This window comes from Eucalyptus grandis, chromosome 1, assembly GCF_016545825.1.
Source record: "Eucalyptus grandis isolate ANBG69807.140 chromosome 1, ASM1654582v1, whole genome shotgun sequence".
NCBI lineage: Eukaryota > Viridiplantae > Streptophyta > Magnoliopsida > Myrtales > Myrtaceae > Eucalyptus > Eucalyptus grandis.
The window spans coordinates 33,790,778-33,803,555 of NC_052612.1; the positions used below are offsets into that span (position 1 = coordinate 33,790,778).

Below are 12,778 nucleotides of genomic sequence, written 5' to 3' on the forward strand. Positions count from 1 at the left end.
GGTTTTGCCCTCGATTTAGCGAGATGAATTTTAGTATCTCTGGCATTGCAACAATACGTAAAAACCCCATTGTTTGTTACCTTAACATTTCACAAATAGATCCCTAAGGTAGGTTCTTAAGTAATTATATCTGCTTTTACATCAATATGGGTTTGAGTGATTTTTTATATTGAAAGTTCTAAGATTTGTCAAAAAAATGCAATTAAATTCTAAAATTTATTAAAAGTACAATTATGTCGTAAAAACTATTAAATTGATACAATATAATCCTTTCATTAACTCAGTGCATCTTGGCCAAAGGAAAATGTTGACATGTTTTTGTGGTGACAACATGCGTAAAATGTTTTACGCATAAGACTAAAACAATGTCATTTTGGTTCATATATGATTTTTTATACAAAATTTATTTAAATTAAATTTAAAAATGTGCTGTACGGGTACCTATCTAAAGCATCCTAAACCCACAAGGCTATAATTAGAGTTGAACCAATGATTTGGGAATCCTTATTTCTCATCTCAAGATAAACTTCTCAGGCCGCTCCCCTTGCATATGAGATCTACCCGTTTATGAATGGGTTAGTATACTTTCACCAAAATGAGTTGTTTATCAAATTCACGATCAAATAGTTTAATAACAATTTTTATTTATCTTTCACGAGCAATCTATATGATATTATTGACGGAGACAATGACCACCATGATGGTAGTCAATGGCTAGTCATAGACTCAGATCGATGTTACTATACAAATTAGTTATTTGACTCTTATTCGGCACGAAATTCTATCTAGGTCAACCAAATCCAAACGCCATTGCATAAGATATAGCATTCGCATTGTCTCAAGAACGAGCCGGGTCCGGTCGGACCGGACCGGACCGGACCGAACCGGAGGCAGAGGTTTAAAACAAACGGACAAATCGAAAAAATCATCGCAAAATCCCAATTTCCGCCGAACACACTCTCTCTCTAAAATCTATCTTCTTCCCAATCTCGAAACACCGCAGGGACCTCGCCCAGGACTCGAAGCGCCATCCCCAGGCGGAACCCTCGCCCGATTCCAGTCCGAGCTCTCCGGGAATGGAGCGGGAGGGCAAGGGGGTGATGACGGTGTCCAAGCTGGCGCCCCAGCAGAACCCGATCGAGCAGCTGCAGGCTCGCTTCAAGGAGGTCGAGGCCGGGTTCAAGGCCTGGCTGTCGAGGCAGCCCCTCGCCGTCGAAGCCGCCGTCGTCACCGCCACCAGCGGCCTCCAGGGCGCCGCCATCGGCGCCTTCATGGGGACCCTCACTGGCGACGTTTCCTCGTCCGTCGCGCCTCCGCCCCAGGCCAACCTCAACCCCGAGGCCATGGCCTCGCTCAAGCAAGCTCAGGTCGGACCTTTTTAGCCGATTCTGTGTTCTCTCTCGTTTCTAGGAACTCTGGGGAGTTTCCGTTTGGGATGAGTGCTTCGGGTGGCTTCTTGTTTCTTCAATAGAATTCATCAGGTTGATTCGCTAATTGACAAGACGCGAGTGAATTCGTGCGATTGATTTGTCTTTTTGCCTCGCGCCGATAGAAGGATGACATCCGAATTGTGAACTCGCTGAGTTCGCTGGGTCACATTTCGAGCTCAAGATGTTGTTGTGTCATCTCGATCAATTTTTTGACGTGTATAATATGGTTTTATGGTTTTAAAGGGATAAGATGAATACTGAGATTGTCAGGAATCGAATTCACGCGCATCTAGAGTGCAAAACTTTCTCAGGAAAAGAAATGTATGAAATGACTTTTCGAATTTTGGCTTTACTTTAGTCAATTGCTTGGTCCGAGGAGGATTGTTCCGATGACGGTTAGGAATGCATGAAAATGTGGTGAGTGTGTTCCTTTACCGCAGGCTTTAGCAGGAGGTCCCTTGGTACAAGCTCGCAACTTTGCTGTCATGACTGGTGTCAATGCAGGCATATCTTGTGTCATGAAGAGGCTGAGAGGGAAGGAGGATGTTCAGTCCAGGTGATTGTTTTTACCTCTTGTTTTTCTCTGGATCAAAATATTTGGTTGGGTTTATAGATGCGTTCTGGTACACTTAATTTTCGCTCCCTTTTGGGTTATTATCGACATTAATTTAGAAAATAGTGAAATAGGTTCCACATGATAGGATCTTGCCTGCAAGTAAGTTCAATAATTTTTGCACATTAGCTTTTTTTTAATTCATGCATGTTACCCTGCAGAAAATACTAATAGAAATACATAAGCAGTCAGATTAATGCTGCTTTTAGCAGACTTGCCTATAGCTTTCAGCAGTATGGAGTTCTGGCTGGAATGATATATCTAACCCTCTTAAGTTTCTTCTGTTATATCTACTTTGGATCGCGACTGCTGGTTGTCATTATTGAAAACTTGATAAACACTTGACTCATGGTTGTACACCTACATGTCCTTGCTCTGAAAATTCATTTATAAAGAGAAAAGTGAAAAATCAGTTGGTGTTTCATATGAACATATCTTCTTGGAGATGATTATCATCTGCAGTTTTGGCAAAGATAATTTCCTATACAGCAAGTGCTAAGTAATATCTAGGTACACTTGCTTAAGATTTTACGAGACACTGTGTATGGATTCTTCTTAAGAGATCATTCTTGCATTTGGTTGGTCACTGCGGCAATACTCTAAATAAAATACCATTCAGCTGTGTCTGACATTTTTTTTTTTTTTTTGGCCAACTGGTGAACGTGTGAACCTTAGTTCACGTAACCTGTGATGTTAAGCCAAGTGACAAATTGCTGGACGAGTCTCCTTTTTGCACTTCCATTCTCTATTACACAGTTGTTTTTCTGTGCATACTAGGAGAGTTGGGATCATGGAGGCTTATATTGTTACTGAATGTCACAGGTTAAATATATAACATCTCATTTCATTGCAGTTTTAGTTTCCAATTCTCGTATTAATGCTATTACAAGGAGGCTTCCTTCCATCTAGATGTTGACAGGAGCTTTCTTTTTTCTGCAAACATAACTTTGCTTCAGCTACGCAGTTTGCAGAAAGATTATTGTCAAATGAGATTATTTTACAGAGTTCCTTTTCATTTTCTTAATGTGGTCAGTTTTAGCAATGCTCTCACAAATCGTTTAATGAGCCTAATTCTGTGTCGCAAATCTTTAGACGGTTGTAAATGACAAAATTGGGGTTTGTCTTCAGTGAAGCGTACTAATACAACTCTGAAAGGGTTGAAGGGAAGTTCCTACATCATCATTCTTTCTCCACTCTGCTTGTCTTATTTGCTTTGTCTAATCAATTTCTCCAATTTGTTTGTGCTTATTGGGTTCTCCAATAGCCCAAGCATTTGTTGAAGGCTGACTTGTTCACTCTGAACTTTAAATCATTAGAGACCTTATCTGTGCCTACATTCAGCAATAGTGCATTGAAATTAAACATTGTTTCTAGTTCCTATCAAACTTCTTGTTTCTTCTTTTCTGAAGAAGCTTCACAAGACACTGTTGCAAATTCTTCTTTTGGTCTGACTGGTGTAGCTTCATTCTTAGCATGTAGGTTGAAGGTGGTAGTTGAAACTTCTCTTTTTAATTTAAGCGTTCTGTTTTCTTTTTCTCATCATCATGTGCTTGGTTGTTGGTTTACGTCTGAACTCTCGAGATCTTCTCACTAGCTCCATGCTTTTGGTACTTTAATAGGTTGGCAGATGACTGCTGGCTTGAAGTGGCCTCTCTCTCTCTCTCTCTCTCTCTCTCCGTGTGTTCTGTATCTGCTAATCATCAGCTAATATGTAGTAATTTTACTTTAACTTGTAATCGCAGTATGGCGGCAGCTTTTGGTTCTGGCGCCATGTTTTCATTGGTGAGTGGCATGGGTGGCCCAAACCAGGCAGTAAATGCTGTTTCTTCAGGACTCTTTTTTGCTCTTGTCCAGGGTGGACTATTTAAGGTGAGTTATTAATTTAAGCTTTGCAGTTGTGAGTAGCAGAGTTCTGGTCTGAGTTTCACCCCAAATTATCGCACATAATCAAACTGGGGATCTTGTACATTTTCGATTTGACTTAAAAAGAATGGATGATATGGTAAAGATTAGGACCCAGTGTTTCTTCTCAAAGGAGAATCGAGAGTATAAAAGTTTCGAAGGGATTTTACCCGTATGAAACTCACCATTTGAGCGTGGTTGTTTATGTGATGATGCCATTGTGGAGCAGTCTAATGCTTGGTAAATCTATGTGGGCCTCTGCAGTTTGGGCAAAAGTTCTCCCAACCACCAGAGGAAGATATGCACTATGTTAGAACAAGAAACATGTTGACAAGGCTGGGTCTTCAGACATATGAGAAGAATTTCAAGAAAGGCCTTTTGACAGACAACACTTTGCCTCTGCTTAACGATAGGCAAGTTTTGGTTAATTTCTTTCCGCATGCACTTGTGCGCATAAAAGATTCGTTGGACATTAATGCCTGGGAAGTTCATCGTTAATTATCTTCTAAAGCACATTTCTCATCTTACGATGACTCTGGACTGTCGCTTTTGCAGTGCCCTTAGCGATGTGAAAATTCCTCCTGGACCGAGGCTACTCATTCTCGACCACATTCAGAGGTACGATCCATGACGCATTTCAACTGTTCGTTTCCTTTGTGATCTACGTATCCTTTAATGGGGACATCAAATCATTTGCTTCCAGAGATCCGGAGCTGAAAAGAACGAGAAAGCGATAGATGCAGTTGGTTTGGCGGCGTCAGAAATTATTTGCCAGTTTAGAAACACTTGTACGAGTGTAATTTTGCCACTAACTTTGCTTTAAAATGTCGGTCGGTTAAATCAAATTGCTGATCATCTTGAGATGCAAATGCCGAATGCAATTTATTTCCAATGAGTGCGATGTTTTTGGCTCTCTTCGGTTAGTCTTCAAGAAATGCAGCTTCATCTTTGAACTTTCAATACGCATTGACGGGCTGGAGTCCAAGCTTCCAGCATCTAGAAGGGAAAATGTCATCAGCAATCCTTAAACTTTTTCGTAATGTGCAATCTTGTCCCTAGACTTCTAATTTGTTCAATTTGATTCTGAATTATCGATAAATGTCCGATTTAGTCCTTGACTATTTGAAAATTGATCAATTTCGTCGTTCCGTTAGTTAAAGTTAATGGAACTTAATATTTTTTTTTTTCTTTTTTTTCTTCTTTTCTCTTCCCTCCGCCGGCTATGGTGGAGCCAGCGGAGGGAAGCTGGCGTTCGGCGAAGGTCGCCCTCGCTTGGGCTGGCTAGGGCGGCCCTCGTCGGTGTTGGTGAGGGCCTCCCTTGCTGGCCCAGGCGAAGGATAGAGAGAGAGAATCCGACATTGCTGTTGCTGCTCCTCCTGTTCTTTTCTTTGCACCCGCAGTCCGCTCCAGCAGCGACAGCTAAGTCCTTACGAATCGCAGCGCCTTCCTTCCGGGTTTCTCTCGTCTTTGGGTCTCGATCGACTTCAGAGGTGGGAGACGCGGTTTCGGTGAAGTGGGTGTTGTTCGAGACGAGGAAGGAGGGGAGGAGAAGATGCATATGCAAGAGAGTGGAGAAGATGGAGTGGCACGCTTGCCTCGACGAGTACGAGAAGCTCTTGTTCCGGATGAACACCCCGAGGTTCGTTTCCGGATTCGTGTCCTCCTCGTCCCCTCAAATTCGCAGAGGAGCTCTTTGGCTCTCTGCTTTTTTATTCCCCTCGTTCGGGATTGATTGATTTTGGCCGAGGGCGGCCCTAGTCAGCCCAGGGTTGCTCTTCCCTCCACCAGTAGAGGGAAGAGAGAAGAAGAATAAAAAAAGAAAAAAAGAAGAAGGAAAAACCGTCATCACTTAAACAATTTAAATAGAATGACTAAATCGAATATTTGTTAATAGTTCATGAATCAAATTGAACAAATCGAAAGTTCAATGATGAAATTGAATATTAAATAAAACTCCAGAGATCATTTGTGAAAATTTCCCACTTGTGAAAATTTCCCACTTTAGAATCTTGATGGGAATCAAAATACAGAGACAGAAGGGTGCGTTTGGTCGACATGATGGCCCACTTGTGAAATTTCCCACTTTAGAATCTTGATGGGAATCAAAATACAGAGACGGAAGGGTGCGTTTGGTCGACATGATGGCGCCCCTCATATTTTTGGCTTAGTCAGGACTGACCGAACCCTTTGCGGTTCAGTTTTCGGTTCAGTTTTCGTCATCACCATCCATCATGTACCCTCGCCCGTGGGGACTAATCTCTCGAACAATTCATTCGCATTTCGAGTCGGCGGCGCATTTCCATCGACCCATTTCGGGGTTTAGCCGTCGTGTACCCTCGCCCGTGAGGACTAATCTCTCCAACGATTCATTTGCATTTCGAGTCGGCGTATTTCCATCGACCCATTTCGGGGTTTAGCCGTCGAAGGTCCAGCAAGGAGCGTTTCGACGATTGGGAATTTAGTGGTTTGCAGGGTGCATGAAATTTGCAACCTTATGAATAAGCCAAAAGAAACAGAAACGTGAACGGGGAATTGGATTTGCTCTCTCAAAATCAAAACTTTTCGTCATTGAAGAAATCTACTAATCTCACTACGTCCGAGATCTTTCTATTACATCTCAACCGCGGAGCCCTAAAATCTAGCTTACAATTGACAAGGATGGACGACAAGCCCCGACGACTCGCCGCCCGATTCTACGTATACATTTTCGATCACGTCTCCTACGGAAAGGCGAGGATGCGTTAGGAAAATTTGTACGGAAAGGACGGGCCGCGTTCACGCCTGGGGAAGAACGGAGGCGACCTGGAGGATCTTCCGGGCCTGCGCGAGCTGGTCCGCGAGGCTGAGGATGCGGGCGTGGTAGGCGCGGGCCTGGAGGACGGCCTCGGCCTCGAGCTCGCCGAGCTGGAAGCAGAGCCTCTCCTCCCCCTCCTCCGCCACCCGCAGCCTCTCCGCGGTCCTCCGCAGCTCCTCCCTCGCGGCCTCCTCCCGCGCCCGGCTCTCCCTCAGCTCCCTCTCCAGCTCCTCGTTCCTCCGCCTCAGCTTCTCCTGCTCGCCGCCGCCGCCGCCGCCCGCCGACAGCGCGGCGCTCGCCGCCCGCGCCAGGGCCTGCCTCGCCAGGGGATCCGACGCCGCCATTGCCGGAGCCATTGCAAATTAACGCACTCTCTCTCTCTCGAACGACCGAAAGGACGGAAATGGATGGTGAGTTGATCGGTTGGTAGGATGCGGAAGCTACGAACGCGGAGGGGCATTCTTTATAGGCCTGATTCGGAGGTGTCCAGGTTCAATGAATCCGACCAAGGTACGAGAAATGATTTGCTTACGTATGTGCTTGGCTAATTTCGGTTAGATTCTATGGTGGAGGACGACGCCTCGTGGTTCCTTCGTACCCTTATCGACGTTGCGACGCACCTCAACCGTCGAGATCTGTTGGACGACCGAAATCTAATGCTCTCCATTTTTATGTTTATATTACGTTCCAATTAATGAAAATTTCAGGAATCGATTAAAAAAGTAAAAATAAAAGTTTCAGGAGGCAAGGTACATTTTATGTTATAATTCGTTGTCTTTCTTGCGATCGAGGAATAGAATCAATCAAATTATCCAATAAAACAGGAAAAAAAGAAAAACAATTGTGAAACCATTATCAGCGAAATCTTTTTTTAAAGTTTCATAACCATGATTTGACTTCTTGGCTACGGATCAGTCTATTTAGTCCTATCGCTCCTCTTGTGTTCTTAAACTCGATCCCATCTAATACATGTTTTGTAAAAAGTTCCTTGATGTTTTTTTTTTTTTTTTTTTCAAATTTTATTTTATATGTCTAGATTGATGATGTTTAATTTAATCAAATTACTATTATTATTTTTTCCTTTGAAACACATATTTAGAACATGTGCCAATTGCTCATCTTGATGCAAAATCCATCATTTCGTCCCATGTTGAGACACACACACATATTCATAACACAAACATGGGATCTTCATTTATAACTAGAGTTGAAAGTAGACTCGACATGAGTTTCATATTCAAATGATGATTTGGACGATGCATTGTCATTCTTTAGACTTCCCGTTCCTTAATTTCCTTTTCCTTTTGATTTCTCAAATTACCGTGCATTGTGCAATTCCGGAGGTGAGAAGCTAAAAAAGACGAGGCACGTTTCGCTCTCCATTTCCCGCGGGCACCAACATCTTAGAACTATGGTTATGAAATGAAAATAATTCGGGAAAAGAGATTGAGAAGTCGATCGGTGAAGCCAATGATTTCTTCGTTTGCCCCTCTTCCTTTTTCCGCCATGCCCGCTTTTTGGTAAAAGATTAACAAAGAAAAAAAGAAAAAAAGGTCGGTAGACAATTTAACCAAAGGCAAAGATGAGACCACGCTTCTTCGAGTTCGTCCTTCTTGAGGCTAGGAAGCCTCCAATGATCAAGAAAGGAGGCCCAATCATAATCGAGGTCCCCATTACATTTTTTTTTTTTTTTGTGATAGGGAAGTTACAGGAGTATCCAATTAGCACTTGTGGTTTTGCATTGACGCAATTGCTAGCCGTCGCTTTCTCATCCCGCTAGGAGGAGCCCCCGCTCAGATAAAAAAGGAAAAGGAAAAAAGAAAAAAAGGCAATCGAGAAGGGGGGCCACGGGGATGTATAGACCTAGAGGAGCAGCAGCTTTCTCCCCAATCCAACAGGCTTGATTTGCATTAGGGTCTTCAAGTACTGATTGCGTGCAGCAACCCTCGAAAGCATCGTGGTCTCGCCAGCAATTTCCGAGAACAATTGATGGTTAGAAGGGCGCGGAGTTAGATGAGCGACGCGACATATGTGTGCCCACGAAAGCCAGAAAATAATCAAATCATTTCCGTGATTATACTATGATCGCATGCCTCTCGTTGTAGGGAGGGAATTGGAAATTCGTAGTAGAATCGCGGTAAACTGGTAATATAAGGAGAGTCCTAGATAGGAGGGCCACCATGGTTCTCTTTGATTAAGCTTTTTCCTCTCCCTCTTAATTAATCATAGAAGAAAGTGATTTTGATCTCGTCGCTATTAGGCCCCTCTTTATATTAGGGGCAATGTTTAATACAAGATGATTCTTTGGCTCGCGTGCAAAGTTAGAGAAAAGGGTCTTAAATTAACGTGACCCATCTTGGGAAAATCAAGACATGGTTATCGTGGGGAGTTGTTGGGCACTCTAGTGGGCCGAATGATTTAATAATTCCAGTCCAATTTCGAAAAAGGCATCGGTTTCCCTTCCTACCATAGAAGACAAACGTCATTTGGGGCTTTAATTACTCCCTAATAGAGGGGTAGCCCAACTTGTCTTTCTCGACCAGGCCATGCCGCTTCAGGCTTGTCGTTTATATCATAATTGCATATTTTTGTTTTGATCTTACAAAAATTGTCCAAAAAGTATTAAATCTATTATGATTTTATCAATTCAGACTTAAATTTTTCAATTTTACTTATTCAATCATAAATCTTTTCATCTTTGCCCATTTGAATCAATCCGACTAATTTCAATGGAAATTCACTAATGTGAATGCCAACTCTCCAATGTGGTACGATTATCACTAATGTAGACAATTTTTTAATAATATTTTAATATTTTTTATTTTTACTTTTTTGTCTTTCTTTCTTCTTTTTCTTTTGCTGGTGACTAGTCATCGCTGGCCTCACCTAGGGTCATCCTTGCACGCCATAGGTGACGCTTGGCTAGACAAGAGTGAGCCCCAATAAGTATTGCCCTTGCCCAAGCTAATCTAGCAAAGGCAGCCTTCATCGAGGCTTGCCCTTACCCAACATGGCCTCACCTATGGTGGGCAACAATAACCCTTGCTCAAGTGAGGCTAGTCCACATGGCCGATAGCTAACCACATACAATAGGTAGAAGAAGGAAAAAAAAATGAAAGAAAAAAAATCAAAGTTTCATTAAAAATTGTCCATGTCATGTAAGATGTCTGACGTTCATATTAGCAAATTTCACTCAAAATTGGTCGAATAAACTCAATTGGCAAGATATGAAAATGTTTATAACTCAAATGACAAAATTGGAAAATTTAGAACTGACTTTGAACAAATTGTGATAGGTTTAGGACTTTTTAGACAATTTTTCTCATAGTAAATCAGCATTTCTTGCAATGTTTAGAGGAGTGAGTGGATGATTTTACATGTGACATATATCTTAGGATACATCTCGACAGTGTAGATATATAACCAAGTGGAGTATTAAAATGATCAAATGATGTCCATACATTCGAGCAATTAGATGGTGCTCGTGCCAGAGCGAACAAGTGCCGTGGCATAGTTGTGCTCGTGCCCATCATGTCCATGTTCCACCAAAAATCTGATATGTGCGTAGAGAATGACCATGCTATATTGATGTGCCCGGATCGATCTCAATATCCTTTAAAACCCATACATGAATCGATTGCTTTGGTAACTTTACAGCACATTCCTTCTGATTACACGCTTGTCCTCCGGAAAGATAATGCTATAGATTGATAGCGATGGGGTCACGCGCCTTTGGAAGCACCATCGCTCCTCTATACTCTACATACATGATACAACGAGACATCGACGATGCATGCAGCGAGATGAAAAATGCGATCGACAGTCCTTATCCTTTCGACATTACTTGTCCCTCACGCCAAAATCAGACATTGATTTCCAACGCAAGGCAGGCTAATCATACACATATGTAAATAAATCCCTTTACCGAATCACTCGATTTATCGAATATTCGAACAACCTAGTACTACTGCATTAGTCGATCTTTATCTAACAAAACAGAAAAAAAAATTGTGGAACCATTATCGACATAATCTTTTTCTAAGGTTTCATAGGCACGATCTGACTTCTTGGCTACGGATCGATCTACTAGTACCGTTGCTCCTCTTGTGTTCATAAACTCATGTTCATAAACTCAATCCCATCTCATACTTGTTCCGTAAAAAGTTTCTCCTTGTTTCCTCCTCCTTTTTTTCAAATTTTATTTTATATGTATAGGCCAATGATGTTTAATTTAATCAAATTATAATTATTACCTTCCTTTGGAACACGCATTTAGAACGTGCGTCAATTGCTGAACTTGATGCAAAAGCTATTGTTCCGTCCCTTGTTGAGACAAAGACATACATACTCATTCATAACACAAACATGAGGTCCTCATTTATAGCAAGAGTTAATAGTAGACTCAACAAGAGTTTCGTGTTCAAATGATGATTTGGACAATGCGTTGTCATTCTTTAGACTCCCCTTTCCTTAATTATCTTTTCCTTTTGATTTCCCATATTACCGTGCATTGTATGATTTTAGAGGCGAGGAACTAAAAAAGACGAGGCACGTTTCACTCTCCTTTTCTCGCACGCACCAAACATGGTAGAACTGTGGTTATGAAATGAAAACATTCGTGAAAAGGGAATCGAGAATTTGATTAGTGAAGCCAATGATTCCTTTGTTTGCCCCTTTTCTTTTTCCGCCATGCCAGCTTTTTCGCCAAAGATTAACAAGAAAAAGCAAAAACTATGAGGTTGGTAGACAAATTAACCCAAACCAAAGATGAGACCATGCTTCTTTGAGTTTGCCCTTCTTGAGGCTAGGAATTCTCCAATGGTGGAGGAAGGAGGCCCAATTATAATCGAGGTCCCCATTACATTTTTTTTTTTTGTGATGGGAAAGTTACAAGTGTATCAAATTAGCATCTGTGGTTTTGCATTGAAATGCAATTGGCGGCCGGTGCCTTCTCACCTCTTTAGGAGGAGCCCCGCTCAAATAAAAAAAAAGGGCAATCGACGGGGGGGACCGCAGGGATGTACAGAGGAATCCTAGAAGAGCATCAGCTTTCACCCCCAATCAAAAAAAGGCTTGATTTGCATTAGGGTTTTCGAGTACTGATTGCGTGCAGCAACCCTCGAAAGCATCGCCGCCTCGCCGGCGATTTCGGAGAACCATAATAGATAATTAGAAGGGTAATTTCAGCACGCAGAGTTAGATGAGAGAAGCGTTATCTGTGTGCCGGCCAAAGTTGGAGGATAATCAAATCATTTCTGCGATTATACTATAATCGTTGGCCTCTCGTTGTAGGTAGGGGAATTGAAAATTCAAAGTAGAATCAAAGTAGAATCACGGTAAACCGGTAACAAAGGGAGAGTTATAGATAGGTGGGCCGCCAAGGTTGTCTTTGATTAGGCTTTTTCCTCCCTCTTAATTAATCAATAGAGGAAAGCGACTTTGATCTCATCGTTATTAGGCCCTCTTTACTTTAGGGGTAATTTTTAATTAAAGATGATTCTTTGGCTCGTGTGCAAAGTCAGAGAAAAGGGTCTTAAAGTAATGACCCAACTTGTGAAATTAAGACACGGTTATAGTGGGCCGAATGGTTTAATGATTCCGGTCCAATTTCGGAAAAGGCATCGGGTCTCCATCAATTATCTTTCTACCGTAGAAGACAAACGTCATTTGGGGCTTTGATTACTCCCTAATTGAGAGGTTACCCAACTTGGCTTTCTCCACCAGGCCATGCCGTTCCCGACTTGTCGTTTTGTGTCATAATTGCATGTTTTTGTTTCGATCCTATAGGGAAATTGTTTAAAAAATCTTAAACATAAAAATATTTTATCTATTCACTCATAATTTTTTTTTTTTTTTTAATTTTACCAATTGAGTCTTAAATATTTTCATATCTCGCCGATTGAGTCTATCCAGCCAATTTTGATCGGAATTCACTAATGTGAATGTCAACCATCCAATATAGCATAATCAACATTGACGTGAATAATTTTTAATGATGTTTTAATTTCCAATTTTATTCTCTTACTTCTAAATTTTTTC

General features: G+C 41.7%; 2 protein-coding genes across 2 annotated transcripts; one reads left to right on the forward strand and one right to left on the reverse strand.

Moving 5' to 3' along the window:
• The first annotated feature begins 942 nt into the window (after positions 1-942).
• Positions 943-4,858, forward strand: LOC104434104 (chloroplastic import inner membrane translocase subunit HP30-2). Its single transcript, XM_010047069.3, has 6 exons — positions 943-1,367; positions 1,871-1,986; positions 3,786-3,912; positions 4,210-4,358; positions 4,501-4,563; positions 4,649-4,858. Exons 1-6 carry the CDS (start codon positions 1,077-1,079, stop codon positions 4,680-4,682), a joined length of 780 nt encoding a protein of 259 aa, XP_010045371.2. The 5' UTR covers positions 943-1,076; the 3' UTR covers positions 4,683-4,858.
• A 1,610-nt stretch (positions 4,859-6,468) lies between these two features.
• On the reverse strand, positions 6,469-7,184 carry LOC108959180 (protein RESPONSE TO LOW SULFUR 3-like). The gene has a single exon (XM_018872536.2). The coding sequence runs from the start codon at positions 7,093-7,095 to the stop codon at positions 6,721-6,723; it is 375 nt and encodes a 124-aa protein (XP_018728081.1). The 5' UTR covers positions 7,096-7,184; the 3' UTR covers positions 6,469-6,720.
• Positions 7,185-12,778: the final 5,594 nt, after the last annotated feature.

Coding starts and splice junctions, on each gene's coding strand:
- LOC108959180 (XM_018872536.2), bottom strand. CDS start 7,095: ATGGCTCCGGCAATGGCGGCGTCGGATCCCCTGGCGAGGCAGGCCCTG.
- LOC104434104 (XM_010047069.3), top strand. CDS start 1,077: ATGGAGCGGGAGGGCAAGGGGGTGATGACGGTGTCCAAGCTGGCGCCC. Junction 4,359..4,500: donor TTGCCTCTGCTTAACGATAG/GCAAGTTTTGGT, acceptor TCGCTTTTGCAG/TGCCCTTAGCGATGTGAAAA. Junction 4,564..4,648: donor ATTCTCGACCACATTCAGAG/GTACGATCCATG, acceptor ATTTGCTTCCAG/AGATCCGGAGCTGAAAAGAA.